The sequence below is a fragment of the Populus alba genome, chromosome 6, assembly GCF_005239225.2.
Source record: "Populus alba chromosome 6, ASM523922v2, whole genome shotgun sequence".
In the NCBI taxonomy this organism is placed as follows: Eukaryota; Viridiplantae; Streptophyta; class Magnoliopsida; order Malpighiales; family Salicaceae; genus Populus; species Populus alba.
Window position 1 is genome coordinate 6,942,475 of NC_133289.1, and position 23,327 is coordinate 6,965,801.

At 35.4% G+C, this 23,327-nt stretch overlaps 2 protein-coding genes across 8 annotated transcripts; one reads left to right on the forward strand and one right to left on the reverse strand.

Annotated features, from left to right (window-relative positions):
* The first annotated feature begins 1,569 nt into the window (after positions 1–1,569).
* Positions 1,570–9,757, forward strand: LOC118053362 (transcription initiation factor TFIID subunit 12). Of its 3 annotated transcripts, XR_004688354.2 has the most exons (10): positions 1,573–2,208; positions 2,308–2,418; positions 3,260–3,775; positions 4,708–4,782; positions 5,542–5,620; positions 5,715–5,779; positions 5,901–5,936; positions 6,221–6,395; positions 9,268–9,488; positions 9,593–9,757. XR_004688354.2 is itself a non-coding variant. In XM_035064590.2 (9 exons), exons 1-8 carry the CDS (start codon positions 1,750–1,752, stop codon positions 6,353–6,355), a joined length of 1,476 nt encoding a protein of 491 aa, XP_034920481.1. In that variant the 5' UTR covers positions 1,573–1,749; the 3' UTR covers positions 6,356–6,395; positions 9,268–9,757. The 3 variants fall into 3 exon arrangements, 2 of the variants coding, with proteins under 2 accessions (XP_073266143.1, XP_034920481.1); XM_035064590.2 differs by having other exon boundaries at positions 9,268–9,757; XM_073410042.1 differs by lacking the exon at positions 6,221–6,395 and having other exon boundaries at positions 1,570–2,208; positions 9,268–9,757.
* LOC118053361 (uncharacterized) lies at positions 9,592–21,572 on the reverse strand. Of its 5 annotated transcripts, none has more exons than XR_012170177.1 (22): positions 21,207–21,572; positions 20,244–21,023; positions 20,065–20,133; positions 19,772–19,970; positions 19,409–19,493; positions 17,989–18,114; positions 17,748–17,816; positions 17,557–17,638; positions 17,397–17,456; positions 17,237–17,289; positions 16,987–17,153; positions 16,368–16,524; positions 15,690–15,747; positions 15,525–15,581; positions 15,198–15,446; positions 13,929–13,990; positions 12,865–12,921; positions 12,663–12,756; positions 12,386–12,526; positions 10,941–11,024; positions 10,766–10,898; positions 9,592–10,613 (listed from the first exon to the last, which is right to left on the reverse strand). XR_012170177.1 is itself a non-coding variant. In XM_073410040.1 (21 exons), the coding sequence occupies exons 2-21, from the start codon at positions 20,973–20,975 to the stop codon at positions 10,893–10,895; spliced, it is 2,607 nt and encodes an 868-aa protein (XP_073266141.1). In that variant the 5' UTR covers positions 20,976–21,023; positions 21,207–21,572; the 3' UTR covers positions 10,663–10,892. The 5 variants fall into 5 exon arrangements, 3 of the variants coding, with proteins under 3 accessions (XP_073266141.1, XP_073266142.1, XP_034920480.1); XR_012170178.1 differs by having other exon boundaries at positions 9,592–10,645; XM_073410040.1 differs by lacking the exon at positions 9,592–10,613 and having other exon boundaries at positions 10,663–10,898.
* Positions 21,573–23,327: the final 1,755 nt, after the last annotated feature.

Here is a 23,327-nt window from a genome sequence, read left to right on the forward strand (position 1 = left end):
ATTTAATTACATGCATATTTTCTTATAAAAAACAAAGCGTGTAATAATAGTAATAATAAATTAATTAATTATTTCATTTGTATTTTTTTTTAAACAATAAACTTGAGTTTTTTATATGAAAATGAATCTACACTTTTTTTACTTAAAGAAAATAGCATACATCCAAACTTCATGGCATTAAACATTACTAGAAACTAAAATATCTCTTGATTTTACTGTGCATTTATTATTGTATACCTATATTTACTGTCACTATAGATTAGAATAATAAAATTACAATTTTTTCCTTGTAAATATAACATAATTGGCTTTAGCAACAAGATAATAGATTTTTTTTTATTGTTTTGTGCATAGTTAAATGTCTTGTATATTCTTAGAGGTAACAAAAAAAAAAGTTGGCAGAAAGGGGTATTATTGGTTTTTCCATTTCAAATGCACAATAATTTTTTCCATTTCAATGAGTTTTAATGTCTTTTTCATTTGTTTTTATTATTATTATTATTATAACATTTGAACATAGCAAGCTTAAGCATATATAAAATATCAATTAAGGTCTTGGCCCAGCGGTTGAAGGGACTTGTTCCCTTCCTCTACATCCTGAGTTCAAACCTCACCGTGTACGCCTGTCACCCCCGCGGTGCCTTACATGTTCACTGGGTTTACAGGATGTTCAGTGAGCTGTGAGATTAGTCGTGGTGCGCACAAGCTGGCTCAGACACCAACGTAAATAAAAAAAAAATATATATCAATTAATTCTACACCGAGGCTTGTAGCCCAACAGTGGCAAGGGTTTTCTTGCCTCTGCATCCTGGGTTCAAGCCTTAGCGTGTATGCCTGTCATCCTCGAGGTGTCTTCCCTGCCTATTAGGCTTGCAGGATGTTCAATGGGTCTGGGGATTAGTCATGGTGCGTGTAAATTAGCTCAGACACCCCGGGTTACAAAAAAAAAATCAATTAATTTTAAGAAATGTGTTACACATGATGTTCATCGAAAGCGCGTGAATGCTTCTGCGATCTTTATCTGGTGTGTATGACATTACTTAGAGACCAAAATATATCTTCCACTGATATTTATATAATGGTGTGTATAACATAGCTTATTGATCGAAATTTATTTTTAATATCAATATATCAAAAAAATCCCAAAACATTTGAAGCAAAAAATAATTGAATTTTAATAAATTTTTATTTAGAACCACACTCCCAAATAAAAGTTAAGATAGTGTTTGTTGTGCAGTTAGGCCATGCTTTTCAAATTTTAAAATAATATTTTGAATTTTTTAACATGTTAATATTAATATAAAAATAAAAATATATTCCTTTAATATATTTTTTAAATATTTTTTTTAAAAAATTATTTTATCACAATTCTAAATGCTCTCCGTGGTCTAATTTATCGAGCATATCATATTCCTTGATAGTACTCTATACGAAACAAGAAATGTTGCGGAAGATTTTTTTTATTAACATAAATGTTTGGCCTAATTTATACATACATTGATGAATCATACATGTACTAAAATTAATAACCATATAAACTAACCTTTAAAAAACTCAAACTTTCAAAGCCTGAACAGTTACCCTAAAGAAATGCTGCGGGGGATGTTTGTTTAGATTCAAGGTGCGGTCTTGAGGGCCTCCTGCCTGGATTTGAAAACTAATGAGAATGCCTCCGAAGCCTAATCCAGCAGTCTCATAAATACGTCACCATCCTGTCCGGTGTTTCCACCGATAACATAATTTTTCTTCATGGACCGACCAGCCCCCACCACCTCCACCTCCACCTCCACTCCCCCCATCACTAAGCAAGCTACGGAACCACCACCATCTCAACCATTACCGCAACCACAACCATCCTCCTCCACGGCCTCTCCAAACCCTAATCTTAACCCCAACCCACCCCCAAAACCTTCAATATCAGCAGCAACAACAATCACCACCACCCCCAGCAGCACAAGGCCCCAGACAGTGCATAGGCCATGGCAGCACCCCCACCCCCACTCCCAATTCCCGTCTGTTTCTTCGGGCCCTCCTATACCATCCTCCTCCTCCACGACCCCTTCTATTTCTTCGCCACGCGGTGTTGCCCTAGGTGTTCCCGCGCCTTCTCCCGCGTCCTTTTCTTCTTCATTTGGTCACCAATTTGTTGGATTGAACCGTGCTCCTGTCAACGTGCCTGAGTCCGTAGCCAACACCAGCAACTCGCAGGTGAGAATTTTTTTTATTGCAATTTTTGCTTTTAGAAAAGGAAAAGAATTGATGTGGTTATTCTATTCATACTCTTGTTGTTGTTTGAGAGATGTGCAGGCGAGGCAAGGGGCGATGGCTTCAATGGCGTCGAATTCTCAAATGCGACCACATCAACAGAGACCTGTTCAATCATCTCTTCGACCACCCACTTCTTCCCCAAATCCCCAAGTCAGTACTGGCTGTCCAAATATTTCATCCTGTCTCTTTAAACTTGCTTTCTCCCTTTTGTTGTTGTTTGGTGGATGGGATTTTGATAGCAAATATTAGCAAGTGAAAGAATAGTGTTGATTAAGTATGGTTGCCTTTGATCTTGAAAAAAGTCTCCGAAAATTGAGGGAGATATTGTGTTATTATGTTAATGAATTGCTGCGACTTTTTCATATAAGTTTGCCATATGAATTCATGCATTAGTTAATTCCTCTGTGTTGCTTACATACAACAAGTCCCATCTTAGCCTGTTTTGAACCATATTTAAATAATTTAACCCAGGCATTTTGTGAAGGAATTTTGTATATGATGCTAACAACAACATTATAAGAAAAGATATTAATAAATATCAGTAGTTGTCCGGTCGTACCCAAACAATAAGATTCCAGAGGGAAATGCACCTAAGATCAAGCAGCAACATGTCTGGATAGCTATGGGTAGCCCTAAGTTTTGGAATTACTACTGTGAATTATTTTTATCTTATGTAGCTATTTCTCATACACACTCATGTTGGCTCTAATTCGAAACAGAGATTGCAAAGTTGCTTGGAAATTGTATTTACCATTTAGAAGTTATGTGCTATGTAAAGTTTTTGAGATTTTTTTGGATCATTTTAAAACCGTCAGCATTTTCTCTATTGGTTTAATTGACTCATGATGGTGATACATGGTTTCTATTTGTTGATTCCATGTTCCTGTGACAATTTAACTAGTTCGTAATTGTGCTTTGCTGGATGGTTTTGGTGAAGTTAGGTTTTCCTCTCATCTTAGTTATTTTTGCTAATTTGTTTATTTTTTTGCAGAATTTCCCAGGGCATGTATTTATAAGATCCACACCAGTAGGTACAGCAGGTTCTCCTGTGCCAAACACATCGCAAAGTTTGCAGTCCCCCAATCAGCTGTGGTTGTCATCTGCATCTCAAGGGAAGCCTCCATTGCCTTCCCCTTCATATAGACCTCAGATGAACTCTCCATCACTGCAACAAAGGTCACACATTCCACCACAGCATCATTCCCCACCGACAACTTCACAGCAACAGCACATGTCACCTGCACAGCCACAACAACCTCTACAATCCCATCAACAACCAGAGCATTATGGCCAGCAATTTCCACCATCAAGAGTCCAACAGTCCTTATCCCCTTTGCAACAAGTTTCAAGGGTTCAAGGTTCAGTAAATCATAAGCCATCTTCCCTAGCAATGTCACATCCTAACACAGTACAACCATTGCCGCAGAATAGTATAGCTAATGCAGAAAGTGATGAATCTGGTAACCGGATTCTTAGCAAAAGAAGCATTCATGAGCTAGTTAGTCAGGTGCCATACCTTTCTCCTTTTAGTATTAGGCCTCTATTTAAAAATCTGTATTTAACTGTCATTATTTTAATTTATGAATATATATACCAAGACAAAAGGAAGAATGTGGTTCCATTTTAAATGCTTTGACTCAAGTATTCATATTTTGTTTTTAGCATGACCCTTTTCATTTTAGTCATTCTTAATAAAAGACCTTCAGTCATTTATTACATTCATGCTACTCCAGAATAATTCACCAAGTGAGGTGAGGGAAATATATTTTTTTTAATTGTTTATTGTAGTGGTTGTGAACAGAATCACAGAGTTACAGATATGCAAGTCCTGGACAAGTGTTTGATGAAGCAAAAGCATCCAATTATTTATTTTATGTTGAAATTAGCTTGCGAAATGATGTTTTGAATCATGGTTGTGGTATCGTGGACTCCACTACAGCCATGTTGTCACTGGCTGTCTTGGTGTTAGCTAATGATGGATATAGCCTGGTGTTTCTTATTATGTAGTGGATTGTGCCAGTGTTTAAAAATTATAACCGCAGTGCCTTGTTGAAATTTAATTTTTAGCATGCAATTTAATGTAGTTCGATACAACTATTTTGGACATTATGCTTGAATTCTTTAAATGGTGTAAGACAGTCTGTGACTTGAGTTTTGTGTCAGCGGATGAATTTATGGGTTGGTTGTTTTAAAGCATGATATCTTTCACCTAGAGATTGCTTAGTTCATATCTTGTCTAAAAGAGGCATCAAAATGACTTTGTTCTCTCCTCACAATTTGACTCCAATGTCGTGTCATTATGTAGAGCAGACCCCAGCTAGTTTGAGACTGATGCCTTGTTTTTGCTGTTGTTTTGTTATCACGTAGAGTTTATCTGCAGTTTTTTTTTTTTTTTTGTAATTTCTTTCCTTATTGTGAGTTTTCCTGCTTCCTGTACAGATTGATCCATCAGAGAAGTTCAATCCTGAAGTTGTAGAGATTCTAGCAGATATAGCAGATGAATTTCTTGTGTCTGTAAGTAGTTGAACTTACCCCCCCCCCCCAAAGGACTATTCTGCTTTATAAATGGATGATTTAGGAATGCATAAGTGGAATTTTTCTTCACTAAATATTACTTTATAGGAGCTAAGCTGTGCTCATTCACCAAAACAGTAGGTTGATTGATCAAATGAATGGGATTCAGATTCACCATACAAATCTCGAAATTCACCATACAAATGGATGATTTGGGAATGCATAAGCGGAATTTTTCTTCACTAAATATTACTTTATAGGAGCTAAGCTGTGCTCATTCACCAAAACAGTAGGTTGATTGATCAAATGAATGGGATTCAGATTCACCATACAAATCTCGAAATTCATTTATTTTGAAGGGCAGTAAACAAATTCATCATCTGAATATTAGGAAAATAATTGTGTTTGAAAGAAAATACTAAAATAGTCCATTTGGAGATTGAAAGAATTGCAATTGATTAGTGTACTTCAGGGTGTTGCCTGAATTTATTAAACCCATGTACATTGCACAAGTGCTCAAGGATCTCTTCTCCTTGAATTGTAGAACAAAATTCATAAAAAAATTTCAACTACAATTTTGATGGTAATATATCCAGATTAGTTTTGTTACTCGGAGCTTGGGTTTCAATGGTCTGAACTTTTTTGTCTGAGAATATTATACTCTACACTCTTTTATTGATCTTCAATTTGTCAAGTTGTTTTCTTGTTCTTTTTGCAAAGCCATTCCAAATTTATTTGTATTTTTTTTTCTTGGTGCAGGTCACAACATTTGGTTGCTCATTGGCCAAGCATCGAAAATCAGATACATTGGAAGCAAAAGACATACTTCTACATCTTGGTTAGTTCTGTTGGATTAGCCATCCAAGGCTTGCATTGTCATTTGTTTCGTATCCGATGCTAAATCCTAAGTTTTTTCTATGTTTTTTGTGCAGACAGAAACTGGAATATGACACTACCAGGGTTCTGTGGCGATGAGATTAAGAGCTACAGAAAACAAGTACGCATTTTCACTTGAGTTCACTGACTTGTGGAGTTGTGGTCTGGCACGAGTCACTATTTGGTGCAACCTTTTCTTTCCATCCTTTTCTCTTTGTTGATTTTGCATTGTGAATTTACAGGTAACAAACGATATCCACAAGGAGCGCCTTGCGGTGGTGAGTTTTGCCCCAAAATCTTCCCATCCAATAGGCATGCATGTCTTGAAATATACTTATGACAGCATACATGTCTACATGTGTGTAGGTTTTCAATTATGTATTTTGTTTCTTCCGGTATAAATTAATAATGTTATCTTTGATTGCGAGTTAGATAATGAGGATCCTATAATTTAGCAGTTCTGAAACAGAAATCATTTCATGATAACTTTTCCCCTTCTGTCTTCCTTATATATACATATACACACACAAACAGACATATTTTCTGTTCTTGGTTATGCCAGATAAAGAAGTCAGTATTGGCATCTGAGATGGCAAATGCTAAGAACTCTGTGGGACAAGCTGCTGGAAATGCAAAGAGTAGCACGACAAAGACCTTGTCAAATCCCATTGTCTCCCCTAACCTGAAAGTTACATGAGGTGTTTATTGTACTAGCTTTGGCAGCTTTTTTGCTAAAGGTAAGGCCAATAGTTTTAAACTTAACAACACATATATCTTCTCCGCTTGGATCATGCATTCAGATGAACATGCTTGATGAACGTTTGGGATTGCTTGTAGTAAGACTTGCTTGTTTTATAAATCATGTCACATATCAATGGTTGCATTGCTTGTAGTCCCGGTGGTGGATAAGACATTATAATGAATATTTGTGCTAACCTAGGTGACTTGAAAAGTCATGAAGTTTAGTCATAACTTTCTGTTGGATCCATGTAGAAATAAGTTGAATGCTTTCTATCTTACATTGCTTTGAGATAGATCAATGCTTAACTTTCTTTTCTCATGTTGCTTTGCGTCTCTGTTTTAAGTTTATACTCTTTATCTTATTATACCATTGTTATAGATTGTTTTGGCATGGTTTATTGCTTCAAGCCAAACTTGTCATTTGGTTTGATGTCAATATATCTAGGTGAAGTTTTGGTAGCACAACACATGATATGGCAGGTTGTCAATTGTATAGAAGTGCCTTGTTGGGTGAGGAATGTTCAATGCCAAGCTACCCCATGGGCTGGCCTGAGCCCGGGTGATATTTGGTAGGCATGGGCAAGGTCTTTCAGCTTGGGTGATGTTGGGCGGGCCTTAGGCTAGCTTGACCATTTAATTTTAAGAATCACTACTTCCAAGGAATTAATATGGAGTTTTGTTTGTTAAAACTCCATCTTCCCTTTTTTCAATTGCCCCCTTTTTATTTCAATTTTGTCCTTTTTTTTTATCAAATTCATTTTCAGACTTTTTTTAATAGTTGTCTGGGTGGTTTTTAAATCGTCCAAGTTGACTAGATCACTTTAAGGCAACTCCCAAGCAATTTAGTTTTAAACCTGGGCTAAGTTAAGAGCTGGGCCAAAAGGTTTTTTTTTCCTATCAATTTCATTAATTTTTCTCAATTTCATCTTCACACATTTTATACCGGTTGTCTAGGTTGTTTTTGGATCAACCTAGTCAACTGGGTTACATCAAAACAACTTACACACAGTTTAATTTTAAACCTGGGCTTGGCAAAAAGTTGGGTCAATAGTTTTTTCATGTCAATTTCATCATTGAGCTTTTTTTACCAGTTGGCCGGGATGTTTTTGAATCGACCATAGTCAAATTGGGGAACTCCCTATTGGTTTAATTTTAAACCTATACTAGACAAGGAGTTGGATTAGGAGGTTTCAAGGTTGATTCGCTAGGTTGGGTTTAATAAAAATGTCAAAAAGTTAATATTTTTTATTACATAAAAATAAAAAAATTGATCTTGCCCACAATGAAGCAGGGAACTATAAACTAGTTTCATCTATATACATGTATATTGCCAATTACTCCATGCCAATAGTCCTTGAACAAAATTGGGAATCAGGTCTGTTATTAACTAAACCTAGGTTTCCATCGACTCTAAACATGTGGGATAGGTTTCCATCCAATTGATATCGACTCTAAACATGTGGTATAGGTTTCCATCCAATTGATGTGAGATGCATCATGTGCTAGCTCTCTAACCCTTGTGTAGCGAGCATTGATTGGAAGAATTGTGGGTCAACTTTGATTGGTCACCAAAGATTTTTGAGGGTTTTTGGTCAATAAATATAATTAACATTTTAATTAAATGAATTTATTAGATTTTAAATGATATATTTTATGGTGTTTGGGAGTAATCAGTAACATTCTATTATTTACTTTCTAGGATCTACTTTGAATAAAGAGATACATACAAGGAGATATAAATCCTAGTCTGAGATATTTTTTATCACTTTTAGTGAATTTTGGATTTTATTCTTTCTCCTACATGTATCACTTTCTTCAAAGTGGATAAAATGTAGTGATTAATAGAATGCTACTAGTTACTCTCTATGTATCATAATTTTTTTTCAATTTTAAATTGTCATTAACTTTCTTATTCTCAAATAATAGAAATTAGAAAATACAAGAAAATCAAAACATAAGCTGAAAGTAGTAATTTTAAATGGTAAGTGTTAAATAAAGTTACTAGTAGTAGTTAGATACAAATAAAAAAGTACGTACAAATAAGAACCTAACTGCATATATTATCTTTTGCTGAGAACAACCACTTGTGAAAAAAGAAAGAAATTCAAGCGCACACAAAAGTAGTGATTGGTAAAATTCAATCCCTCTCTAAAACCTAATCCACAAATCCCATGACCTGTGATGTGTATCTCCCATGAACAGTACCTCTCTTTTTACTGTCCCTGCTCTCTTCCCCTTTCTTCTCTTTGTTCCACGTATAATAGGTGATTTGTGTTTTTAAATCGCCATGATCGCAACAAGAACACCTTGGAAGATGTTGATTGGAGGGCTAACCACTAACCAAAGTCCCAATAATTATTTGTTAGTGACAAATTGAGTTGAATTTTTTTTCCTCCTGTTATTCTGAATTTTTGATGGAGATTAAGAGAGATTTGTAGTTATTAATAGACATGGCTTTTGGTAGCAAATTCAGTGGATTTAGAGAGGAATGATTTTCTCATGGAGTTCATGGGTTCAGAGGGGGTTTTCTGATTATCAACAGTTGAGAAGGAAGTAGGAGAGGATGGAGGGGAGAGATTGTCGGTTTTATGGTTGAAATGAATTAATATTTTTGGACTTTTAATGTACATATGAAACAAAACAGGGTTAAGGTGGCTAAGGGCATGCAAGTAAAATCATAAATGAAAACTCATGTATTTTTTGTGATGAAGGCAGAATCGGATCATATGATATATGAGAGCCACCATACAAAGATATGGATCTGCCCTTCTTTTTACACGTGACATGCAGAGTTCATTGTTTGTTTTGCAGCAGTATCATATTATTGCTATTTGTGTTTTGCAGAGTTCATTGATTTTCTTTTTGCAGGTCTAGTTGTGAGGAAGATGGATGACAAATCACCAAAATCATCCCTGCCTTTATTCAAACAATGCATGTGGAATCCTTTCACCGACGGACATGAATAGCGACACCACTAGCCCAACAAAATATAAAATTACCCAGATTAACGACCCAGACAACTGATTCCAAGTTATTGTGGAAGTGGAAGTTGTATTGCATCCGATAACACTCAGTTTAGAGTTTTTGTGGTATGGAGGTGCTTGCGCAGCCAATGCTAACCAGGTTTCTTTCCATTACATTAGTTAACAAAGAATCAAAAGCTCTTCTTTTTTTTTTTCCGTGGGAATTGTAGGAAGACAATTGAAGTGGTTTCATGATTCCAAGTTTGGGAACCGTAAATGCTATTGCTCCGACAATTAATTGTGTCAGTGGACTTGTATAAAAAGCTTTGAGCTGAATTCTGTAGAAGATATATGATTGGATTTAGTAAAATGATTGAAACCTAAACTTGCATGTATGGAAGTATGTTTTAGATGTCCAGGGTTCTGCTTCCCTCCAAATTCATGCTCCATTTTCCTTTAGTGGTTGGATAGATGTGTGCTGCCTCAATTAAAATAAATTTCAATACGATATAAATTATGTTTAGCTTCTCAGCCTACTACTTGAATTTTGAAATTACACTAAAGAATGAAAATTCTCTCAAACAAATCTGTTTTTGGCGATGACCAACATATTGGTTCATTGCTTTAAAATTAACAAAAGGCTGCCCTGGAATTGATTTGGATGCACTTGTGTTTTGATGTTATTTCTACATTTTCGATCCATTATTTGGACCAGTTGTGATTGTCTTGATGGCCTGGGTCGCCAATAATCATTAACGATTTTGAGAAAACCTCCATGATTTTGCCAGTCTTGGGAAAATCTTGTACAAGGTTATTTCTAATTCATTCTTTAAACTCTGGTCTTTTCGTTCATCTTATTTGCGACAGTCTCAATAGCACCATTAAAACGATCTGTCTCGTGCTCGTCGAAGGTTCCTCTGCATGGAAAGCGCCCGGCTCCCGTCGGAAAAGAATATGGAGGCCAGCCCACAATTAATGAGCACTTAATCTTGTCTGCGGGCTCATTATTCTTTGTTATTCCATTTCTTTTTTGTGCTTGTTAAGTTCTCTGATTTATTATGCCTCAAGTGCTGAAGCGTAGTGAAGGTGTTCCACTCGATACTAGCAAGTTAGCATTGGGGCAACGCCTGTGTTCCTCCGAACATGCAATGCTGCCCTCCCTAGGAAACCGAAAGCCTCCGTGTTGCTTAGGCTGGGGACACACCACGGCATCCTGCTTCTGTATGTACCGTTGAGGTTCAAAAGCGATTTCTGAACGCAGCCACGACCAATACATCCAACATCTTAAACAACGAGTATAATGAATATTACAGAGAATAATAATGATGATAAAAAAAAAACCCTACAATTTTTATGGATTTCTTGCAGCATGCATGCATGATAAAAGGTCAGCACGCACTCACCTCTTCACCCCCTTCACCTTCAATTCTAGTTTCTACGAGAAAACAATTGCAGGCTGCTGGCAAAAAAAAAAAAACAAAAATAGCAGCAATATTACATGTAAAGAGAAATGCTTGTGGAAGAATAAGCCTAGAGTTCTATAAATTTGATGAAGTTTCTTAGGGCACCAAGCTGCTAATCAATTATCCGTGGGACTTCCTTCTCGAGCATAGATGTTCCCTTGAAAATCGTCAGCTGAAACTCCCTTGTATACTTCAACAACTGAACAGAAAGACGTTTTATAGTTGTTACTATTCCTGCAACAATAGTTCTCATCTAAACAATGAACATCCAATGCCAAAAAGTCCAGCCAAAGTTCCATTGCTTCTATTTATTTGACAAAATCTACACTGCAAATTAGAGTTTGTGGCTGAACTTCTGTTGATCTACGGTATTGTTAAGATTGTCGATCTTTCTAAAATAAAATACCCAAGGACTTCGTGCAGAGGGGGCAAAAACAAAAATAGTCTGAACAATGTTTTTTAAGGCAGACACACACCACCCTCTCGGGAGATGATGCCTGCACTTGCCCTAAGTTATAACAGCACACTCGCTATCCATTTTTCTCCAGATTTACAACACTATCCTATCAAAAAAAATACTGGTTGTTATTTCTTTTAAATATATATATTGCTCTTTTTGAGAGAAAACGTCAAGAACCATCTCCGTATCACTTTCATCTTTTCATTTCTGAGCATTTTGCGACTGAGTTTCAACTTCCAAATATTCTAAAATAACTATATTAATGGAAGAACTGGATAATGTAGAAGAAAATTTTAGAATGAAAAGAATCTATAATAGTGGGTATACAAGTGAATTTGATTAAAATTTCCCAATTAATCACAGCTCATCTCAAAATCCCCATAGACCCACTTTCTCTCAAACTCTCTCTTCTCCCTCACATTTTTTTCCCATCCAAAGTCGTTGCTGCTTGAGCTTGCTGGAGATCATAGCTCAAAGAACTGCAACCTAAAAAAAGAACTTTTATCTATCGCACTAACAGTCAGATTCATGGTGGGGAAAATTGTTTATTTTGCCACAGTAGTTGTGACCGGCTTCACAATGGTTGGGCTTTTTGGAGTCTAGCTGTCAGACTATGCCTTGTGAATGAGGAGAGGGCTAGAGTTTGACTCCTTGGTTTTGGGTTTTCTAGATGGTTTTGCAAGAGTGGAGTTCAAGTGTAAAGGGAAAAGAATGTTTCACAGCATGTTCTTTGGAAGAATAATGTTTTTGGGGTCATGCAGTTTTTGGAAGAATAATTTGTTTTCAAACAGGGGAAATTAAGACAGTAAACAGAAAGATCAGCTAGAATTTTAACAAGGAAAAATCATCAATTTGTAAAATAATGGATAGTGGGAGGGCCTTTATAACATGAAATGAGTGCAGATATCACCTCCCCACCCCATCCTCTTCCTTCTTCCTCTTCTTTATTATGCATTTCATGCACAAACAATTTATTTGTTATGACCAAAACAAGGAAGCTCGCTATTTTCTCAATTTTTATGAGCATTTCATCGCTTTATTGATTCATAAAAAGAACTATAAATTTGACCATTCATTAAAGAATAAAAGACAAAACTTACCTGTCCCTCACTCATCTTTCTGAAGCCAAATCTTCTTGTCCAGATTGATTCCGCTTCCTCAGCTGCTGGGAGCACCAGTTGTTCCACATTCAGGGAGCACAATAACCTCTCAATGCACGAGAATAATGCTTGGAAATAACCCTAAAAGAGATTTACAAAATTAAGTTCGAAGGTTATTCATCAGAAGGCTGAACCTTATAAAAAAAAATGCACGGGGAAGTAAAAATTAAAAGCTGAACTCCAGCATCCCATCCAAATTCCAACATCAGACACTCACTTTCCCTTGATGCTCTCTGTTTGTAGCCACTAAAGGAAGCTCGGCAACCTCCCTGCCAAAAATCCTAAGAAGACCAGCAGACACAACAACATGCCTGTGGATGCATCAAACCGCAACAATTACATTAAAAAAAAAATCACCAATGGATTGAAAAGGAAGTTAAAAGCTGAAAAAAACCAACATTTCATGAAACGCATTGTACCTTACAGTCAAAAGCACACAATACATGCCCCCGAATTCCTGGCCAGATATATTTCTCCTGCATGAAGTATAAGAGAGAATTTTAAAGTTCTGAAAGTCCTGAGAAATTACAGAAATTAGAGACAGAATCAGAACTAGCAATTGATGCTGCTAAAATAAGCATGTAAATTCTCTTCAGAATGTTCTCATCTCTTAAGACTCTAGTTGGTTGAAAGAAAAGAGATTGAGAAGTAAAGACAGAAGGATAGAACATCAGTCTTCTACCGGTGTAACATGGGAACAATTGAAAATAAGAATCCTTTGTTCCAATCCCTTCATTATCATGAATTAAAATTTTGGGGGCCAAAAAGAAGGGAGAGATTTTATCATTTCTCTTGTTCGCCAAACTTTCATCCAACCAAATTATCCTTTGTAACCCAGAATGCGATAGCACATGTCAAGTGAGAATAACTTTCACTCTCTAGAGTGCCTACTTTTTGGCGATCGGCATACGTGTGCTTTAAAGGAGACAGACCAGCAGAAGGATAAAACAATTGCACCTTCATAATTCAAAACCATAAACATTTCCAAAAGTGATATAGAAGATAAATTAAATTCTTAGCAAAGAAGAATATTAATAATTAGCCTTAAATTATGATGAGATAGAATTATCATGATTTGAAAAGCATGACTGATTAATTTCACATTTAAGATGATAATTCATACCACACAACATAAGGATAGTGAAAAACACAGTCAGTGTTAATGTTAATACGCAAAAATAAGTTTATTAATTTCCATCCAATTGGTAGAAATCACCTATTAGGCTTTTTTCCATATGACAAGGCTCAAGGTCAGAGAGTGCAAATAAGTTAATCCACATCCAATATGCTAAAGCAAAAGGACTAAAGGGAATGCGGATTCAAATCCATACAGCCACATGTTTTGGTTTCATATGAAACATGCAAGTCAGATTGAGGTGTGAAACAAAAGCATGGCTACTTTTACCGCATACAATCTGAAAGCAGGAGCAAAAACAGAATTGTTAAGACTAAAATGTACAGGCAGAAAAAAGGTACAACATACCCATAGACCATAACAGGAATCAGATCACGGCCAGTTTTTGCAACAATAGGATCAAAACACTCCTGTTGAAAGGAAAAGTGAGCATAATCAGTAACACTATACACATCTACGAAGACTACTCATGGATGTTCATTCTTACAAAAAGCACCCAAAGAAGAAAAGCTTTAACTTGCGTAAGGCATCAGGTGACAAACCCAACTCAATGACTTACAAATATTTGTTTATCCTCGAGCATTTGAAGTAACAATATGAACATCAAAACCATGCCAGGCCCTTACCCCCCCTTTGACCTCATTGACCTCAACTAATTCCTAACAAACACAATTCCTATCCTTTTACAGGTAAGGACCTATCTAATTGTCCTATCATCTTTATCATTCTTCACATTGCAAGATTTAATTATTAGTTTTTCTCAAGGTGGACAGCATTAGTTCCTCTTCTTTTCCCTTTTTCTATTGATAGTGGAGAGCTAATGATTCAAATGAGCTTTGAAAGGATTTTCATTAGGTAACATTCAGCATTTTCTAAATGCTCTTTTGTTTGATATTTATATTTAGAAGGTTCCTTGTCCATTTTGTAATTGACTCAGTGCTCAATTCAACTCATCTAGACCAAGACTCGATCCCAAACTAGCTGGGGCAGACTTCAAGGATCCACTCCCCCTTTCCTCCATTTTGTTATGTTATGAGCTAAGCACTTAATAAAATGAATTGGACTCTCCCCATGAATTAAATGTAGACAATGCAATTTTCTTCCTCTGTAAAAGTGATTTGGACTCTCCCCATGAATTAAATGAAGTCTTGCTCAATTCAACTCATCTAGACCAAGACTCAGTTCCAAACTAGCTGGGGCAGACTTCAAGGATCCCCTCCCCCTTTCCTCCATTTTGTTCTGTTATAAGCTTAACACTTAATAAAATGAATTGGACTCTCCCCATGAATTAAATGCAGACGCATTTTTCTTCCTCTGTAAAAGTGAAAAATATGCAGATTTCTTTTTCTCTTTTGCAGAGATGAGAAAAGGAAATAAATATTAAAACACAACTTATTTTTTCACTTCCCAAACCAAAATTTCTCGCATTAATATCTACCTCAACCTCCAGTTTTTATCATTTCAATAAATGTACCCAGGAAAAAAGACAACAAAAAAATGATATTGAAAATGAAAAAAGAATAAATTAAAGGCAAATTCACCCAGTTCTCTGCATAATAGCTGCTTGTGTTAGTGGGAAAAGGAAGCAGAAATCCAAGAAGGCACTCAAGAACTTACTCGAAAAATTGCAGCAGCCCCCGAAAGCAATGAAAGATCTTCTCGGTTGCGACTCTTTCCCATCAGAATTTGCCACTGCACATCATATGCAGCTTCATCAACAAGTAGCCCTTTCTCGACATGCTTTCTATTTATGGTATTTAACAGCGAAACGGGAATTGTCTGCACTCCAGTAGAAACAGAATTCCGGAGAGCTACATAGATATTATTGCAGTCTTGACAGCAGAACCAATTATCTTTGGGGATTTCCTGTGGTGAAATATTCAAGAAAAAGTAAATACTCCTGGAAGATCATAAACACAAACTGTTTTGAGATAATGGACTTACTTTTAGATCACATAGTCCACTTTCCCGCAAGCAACCAACATGAAATTCCTTTTCGCACTGAAATAGAGCATAACAGTAAGACATCTATAGTAAGAAATAGGAAAATTAAATATACGAAGTGAATCCTTGCCCAAGTGCTAGGATAAGAAAAAAAATTAAGCATACTTGGTCACAAAGGATAACTGTTCGGTCATCAAATGTATCACCACTAAAATCATGGGCCCTGATAAACATAAGAAAAGCACATATAAAGATTATAGGAACCAAAAGCAAAATTTGATGAATGACTAAATTGAACTAAACAAGCAAAGACTAAGGAAAACTCAAAAACAAATCTGTGTTCATTGACCGGTAGGAAACCCTTTTACAAAAAGCACTTGAGGCTTGGAGCTCTTGGTTGCTAGGAATTCTATATTAATGGAAGTATTAACTAATCTATTACTCTACAAAAGTTCTGTAATCCTTAATAACTAATTAATTCCATCTCCGCTAATCAGCTGCTATTGTGAATTTCTTATTTCATCAGTAACTCATTGCCCTCTCCTCGTAAAGTTGCCGCAATGATCCAACGAAAGGTCTAATCAACCATATAACTTAACACTCAGTAATCTTGACTTAGTGTATGAAAAATTAAGCAAGGACATTCTGAGCTCGTAAAATACAGACCTTACAAAGAACATGATGCATTTTAAAAGTTAAAAAATTACACCCTTGGTGATATAATCATAGGAGTGACAAAAAGGTCATTGGCCAATTTATACTAACATCAAGTTCTTTTCCTAAAAAAATGACTTCCTTCTATTTGCTAGGGTAAAATCTATTAGAAATTTCAAGAGATTTAACCTGCAAACAGCACAACCACCAACATCATATTCTGGAGTCTTAACAACTCGAGTCAGCCGGATGACAATAGGTCTTGCAAAATTGCCTCCGTGACCAAGTTTATTGCAATTTGGACAATGCCAAGCACCTTCAGGAGTATCATGTAAATCTAAACATGCTGCAGCACAAACAAATACAAGATGAAATGGACAAGTATTCATAAAAAAAGGTAAACTTCAATAATTATAAATCACAATGCACTCTATTTAAATTGGGAAACCACTGATACAGGTCCAAGAGAGTAATCTTTTTTTTTCCACCGACGAATATTTGAGAGCAGAAAAAACAGTGTCTGACATGGAACTTGAGAAAAAAATGCACCAGCAGAAAGAGATACGGGTTTAGACAGTATTACAAGTAAAAGCAGCCCAACCCACCTAGCATGGAGAAGAGATTCTTATATTATGACAATTTAAGCATGCAGAATGAATTTGAAGGCAGTATTTCAGAAGATGGAAAATGCAGGGGCAAGAAATAACAAGAAACAAGTCTCGTGAGTAGAAGCGAATGAAATGTTTATAAACTATACAACTGAAAACAAGTAGAAAACATAGCTGTGAGTAGTGAAGAGAACATTCACCTGCATGAAAAGCACGAGGGCAACTCTGACAAAACATTAGATCCCCTCCATCTCCACATTCTGCACACATATCATCGCCAATACCTGTGGTAATGTTTTGTCCATTTGCCAACGAAATAGCTATATCATGGAGGGTCAGTCCATTAGAAGTATAAATGTGACGGTAGCTGCAAAAGATAACACTTGATTAAGAATAAGAAAGAAATCAATTAACCAGGGAAAGCTCCGACTACTTTTAAAGGCTACTCACGGTTGACGCCTGGCAGACATTCCAGCATGAGACTCAAACTGTGAAGGGCTAATCTGTCACCAATAAATTAAGGGAGCAAAAATGAGTGGGATAGTGAGAGGGCTGCGACCATCACATGCAGCTCCAGATATGATGTTACTATACAGCATAGTAATCTTACCTCTATTTCACAACAACTACAGACAATACCATTACCCTGCTTGTAACCCCCTAGTATTTTCTGGAAAAAAAAAACCACTTATTACTAAAACCATGTGTCAATATCAACATATCACTGGTGCTGTGTTTGCGTGTGTGTGCCTTTTTAATAAACTGCTCACCTGCCCTTTGACATAGTAAGCCAATTCGGTCCCATCTGGAAGACCATTCGGCATAAAGAGTAACCTGTGAAGATCATTATCCCTACCAAAATATAGAAAGAATACCATGTTAAAAAATTCAAGAAAAGATAAAATCCCAACAACACGAGTAGGTTTCAATAAACAGACATGAGAATAGACCAAAAGCACACCTCTTCCTGACACCATTCTCAGCTGTTTTCTTTTGCTTCGTAGCAGAGCCAGGGACGTAAAAGCTAGGCCTGCAAAACAAAAAATGTAATGCCAGTGACCAAGACAGAAGAACCCAACACCATTTTTGTTTATGGATATAGTGAAGAGAAATTAAGGTGGATCCATCAATTTTTACTAGATCCTCAACAGAATAAAGCAACAAGCAAAGCAAATGATTAGTGAGACTGAGAGAGAGGAAACCTCTTCGATGTTTGCTTATTCACGCCTGAAGTCTCCATATTCGTTTGCTGACTGACAAAGTTGTTATTATACAAAAAGGAGCTTGAAATTGGGCAAAAGCTTTCTTTCAAAGCTTGACTAGCGTAGCTGCAAGTTTTAACACAGCATTATCTTCGGCCAGAAACTGATAAATTGAATTGTAATTGTGATTAACCATAAGAGTTTGAGTAGTCAGCACACTTTCAGGAAAAAGAATGGAAGCTTTAGGCTAAATGCTCAGTGTACATGATTAAGTTTCTTCAACATCAGCAGACATGCTTAATTTATACAGAACTGAAACAGTTATAAGATCAAAGATCACGAAAATTTGTCTTGAAATGTCCTCTAATAGTTAGTTAGGCATTGAACAATGACAATTGAGGGTGAGCAGTTTAGCTGCCTATCTGCATTTTCAATGAAACTCTCCAGTTTAGCCATTTAAGTTCAAAACTGAGTCAAAATTCTGTCACGAAGGAAAAGAGCAGGGGGAGGGGTGTGTGATAAGGGTATGGGCACATATTCATGTTTCTATTGAAGATCCATAACTCAATAACAAGTATATGAAAAAACAATAAAGAAAACACAAATCCAACAAATTAAGAATATGCAAATAACTGAAGATTCACAGAAAGCATGAAAGAGAGCAAAAAAAGGAAAAATACACAGATGAAGATGATTCTCTAGGCCATAATAAGCAGGAATAGTTTACCCAAAAGATGGATCGAAAAAGGAACAAACAATCAACAATTTGTACACAAGGACAGTGAGGAAAATGCACCGAAAAAGTTGAAAACCTGAATCTGAACTCACAAAGTACGTAATAAATAAGAAAAAATGGGGAGTAAATAGTATGCTAGAATTGTGAGAATCAGAGGGAGAAGAGTTAAGAATGATGTTGTATAATGTTTTACCTCTGTGACTTTGCCACAGTAAGCAATGTTTAGATCTGTCTAGAGATACTCAAAAGAGTAGAATACTTATATAGAGAGGTTTAGAGAGAAGAGCACAGGATATGTATTGCTTTTTACACCAAAGTTACCAACAATAACACACAACGAGTGAAAGATATGGCTTGTCTTTTACATCTATGTCCTTGAGAATTACCCAGAGGCATCACGTTTCCAAGTTTTTGGAAACAAACGGAACAATCTTCTATATTGAAGAACAGCTTTACCAACTCTTATCCAGGTCAAACACACCAACCATGCCCAAAAATTCATACATGCACTTAAGGAACCAGTGCAGGCACTAAGAAACATGGACACGTGCTCAAATGGATTGGCAAAAGGAGTGGAAAAAAAATAACAAGGAAGAGAGATAATTGTTCTAACAAGGTGAAAACAAACATGGAAGTTACAGAGGTTGTTCCTTTTATTATTATTATTATTATTATTATTATTACCTTACATGAGAATGAGGCAAACAAGGCAGTTCGCTGTAACTTTTTTTATCTGCTCCAACAAGTGCATTGCTTTGATTAAGACTAGCTGCATCCCACATTAAACATAAGTCAAATTGGCATAATGTATACATGGCTATCTTCAGTTAAAATCCATACATGTGTAGTGAGGTAAATATAATGCAACTACAGTGGTTTTTTTCCTGTTCTTTTTTTTTTTTACCACGTTAGCTTGGTTGCAATATAAAGATGCATCGCATCAAAAATCACATATCTTTTTCGTCGCATGTATTCATTTTGGTACCAAGCAAAACCAAAATGTTTCGAAAGGGCAATAAAATGAATAACAAATAAAGCATATATCACCTTTCCAAACCCGGAAGAACTCCTCATTTATAGATGAACCAGCCACGTCTTTTATGACTCCATCTATCATGCTGAGTGGAGCCGTTTTTAGTTCTTGAATAATGCTATAAATTGGTTTCCCATTCTCCAAGTATATGTGATTGTTTGGATGTCTAGTTTTAGCACCAGCATGCTGCTCAAATTCATATGCACTAAGGACCTGCTTGCATTCATTCAGTCACCCTGTTAGCAAAATCACATATGAAGGGGGAGCCCCACACATCAGGAATGTTAACTACCAGAGAATAACTTACTTTGGAGAAACTACATGACGAACAGCCACACAAATATCCACCACCATCTATAATTCCATCAAGCTCTCGCTGGCAAAACATTTAATTCAAAAAACATGAGACTCCTAAAGCTACTCAAGACAGTAACTTGGACGGGAATTAGAAGCAAACTGGGAACAATAAATATCAGCCGAGATTACCTCTGAAGAAAAACAAATATACTTGACTCGAGCCCTATCGAGAATACCAGTTGCTAACAACTTTTTGACATTCGTAGGGTAGTTGTTGGGAACGACCTTCTTAGACATGTTCAACTCCACGTATCTTTCTCTGGTCTGAGGCATTTCTGTGCAGGAATTAACCCAAACAGAGTGGTTCCTTGGATAATAATCCCCATTACGATGATACAGCAGTCCTTGATCAATTCCACCATGTAGAGGGTGAGGCGACGAAGTTTCGGTATCATAATCCTCTTTTCTTTTGCTGAACTTAAAAGTAATCTTCCTAACTCCCGTGGTACTAGCATGCTCAGGAATCTCCAACACAACAGGAGACATAGAGACAGAATCACAAGTATCATTTCGAGGACTTTGATGGGAGGTGTTATCTTCACTGCTGCTACCACCTCCTTCCTGGCTCACAGTCAGAGTCTCCTCTGAAGAGGGGCACGCATTCGTAGGCGATTCTTCAGAGATATCATGGGATGATGATCCGTTGCCTTTAGGAGAAACTAGTGTTCTTACAGGATTCGAAACTTCAGATTTGGTGTCGTCGTTTGAAGCTTCTTCTTGTTTTGCTTGTTTCTTGTTAGGAAATAATTCCCCGGTCTCATTCTCATTCACCGGAAATGGATTACGCTCTCTCTTCAAATCACCTTTTGCAGCTACCATACTCACATCTGCTGCTGCTGCTGATATATCCACATAAACCATAGCATGAAAAAAACTAATTCAATTTATTTGAATCGAATTAGCCACCACCTAAACAAAACAAAACAATTACCATAATTAAATTTCAAAAAAATAAAAATAATACAATGATTGCCCAAACAACCAAAACGAAAAAGAAAGACATTGCCACTGCCATAATAGGAGTGATATTCATATTAATAACATTAAATCCAAATAAAAAACCCCGTCAGCTCCAGTAGCTAGACAGCCCACCTCGCTTCTATTGTAAGAATAAGCCCTCCAATTCGAATCTTGAAATTGGATTCAAGATTCAAGAAAATACACACGCGTTGCTTGCTGCTGGATTTCAGATCTAAAATGGAAGAAAGCTAGGGGTATGCATCAATCAATCAAACAGACAGGAATTTTAATTGAAGATGATTGGTGTACTTTACGTAGGGTTTAGTTTACTTTTAATTTGATCGAAAATACAGCGGGAATGTGGAGAGCGGCAAAAGAAAAAGAAGAAGGAAAAAACACACAGAGGAGAGGAGAGCAGAGGGACACCTTCCTTTTTCGGTTCGCGGTCTAGATTTATCTGGTTTCCCTTTGTTTTTAAGTTTTCTAACACACAAGGATAATATATATATATATATTATATATATATATATATATATATATAATATATATATATATAGAGAGAGAGAGAGAGAGAGAGAGAGAGAGAGACCTTTTACTTCTCTATTTCATTAAGGAATAAAATAAAACACTGCAATAAATTTAAAGGAAAAGCTGTTGTCGATGAGATGATGTACTGGGTGACAACGTAAAAGGGAATCCTTTAATTTATCCTTATATTTTGATTTCTAATTTTTTTTTTTTTTGAATATGTCTTTCCTTTCTTTCTTTCTTTCTTTTTTAATCCAAACTAATATAGAAGTAACATTATATATTATTATTTAGAAAATAACTAGGTTTGTACCCTGGCCTACTAAGACAAGATTATTTTTTTATTGTGTAAAAAAATAATGTTTAATTACTGGAAATATGTTTTGAAAAAATAAAAAAAATATTTGTTATTCAATTGTAAAGTTGTTTAATTAAATAAATTAATTTTATTTAAATTAAAATATAAAAAAACAATGACAATAAATAAATAATTTTAAAAAAATAAATAATCATGATAATTTAAAAAAATAGATCAATAATGTTGCTTAATTCTCAATCTATTAAATATAAAAAATTAGATCTTATCAATTTAAGTTAGCTTGATAAATATATAACTGTATTAATTAAAATCAGGATAACTTGGATCATCTCACTAAACATGAGTGAGGTTCAAATCGTGAAATTATAATAAAAAAATAAAAAAAAATCACAACTTATTTTTTATATAAAAAATCTTATTTTAATTTTTAAAATTTATAACCCATGTCATTAGATTTAATACACCATATCTAAAAAAATCATAAAATTCAATTCTCAATTAAATTATTTTTTTATTATAAATAAAAAAAATCATTATAGGACTTCATAATAAAATATATTAGGGTATATATAATGAAATTCATACCAAACGCTCTTAGTTTTTTTATAATATAAATATACATCTCGATCAAGTTTGACAATTACCTATAAATAAGTTAATTATTTTATAAGAAAAAAACTCACCCCTTTATGTTAGTTTAATTACTTCAGGTTGGAATTAAATTATCATTCCAATATTTATACTTGGAAGACACGAGACGGAAGCCCACTAGATAAACAAGTGGGACCTTTTATTTAACTAAAACCAATTTCGTTAACAACTATTCCGCGCGCATTTTACCACGTGGCTTGATCTTATGGACATCGAGTGGTAGGGCACAAACTTGGAGTTGGTTGGTGGATCGTAGACTGTGGCACTGACACGTGTCTATGACCTGGACTGAAAGGTCGATGTATTATGATTTGGGATAATTTCTTTTATAAACTATTTTTCTATTAAAAAAATTCATCAAGATATTTTTATACCTGTAAAATTTTAAATAGAATTTCCATACCATAAATCTCAACATCTAACTCATTTCTTCATGTAAAAAAATTATTTTAGAATTTTATAAATACAAAAATACTATTAATGATTTGGATGGAAATCATAGTAAATGTTTTTATATTTGATATTATACTTACATTTATAATTTTTTATATAATAAAATTTTAGTGTATCTATATGACATATATTATTTTTTTTTTCTTTCAAATTACAAACTTTATTTTGACAACTATCTTAGCCAAACATATTTTTTTATTGTTGTAGCCGCAATTTCTATATTATGATTGTTTTGAAGAGATAAATAAATTTACTCCTATGGTGTAATTTTACAGCTAGTAAACTGAATGTTGAATTTTTTA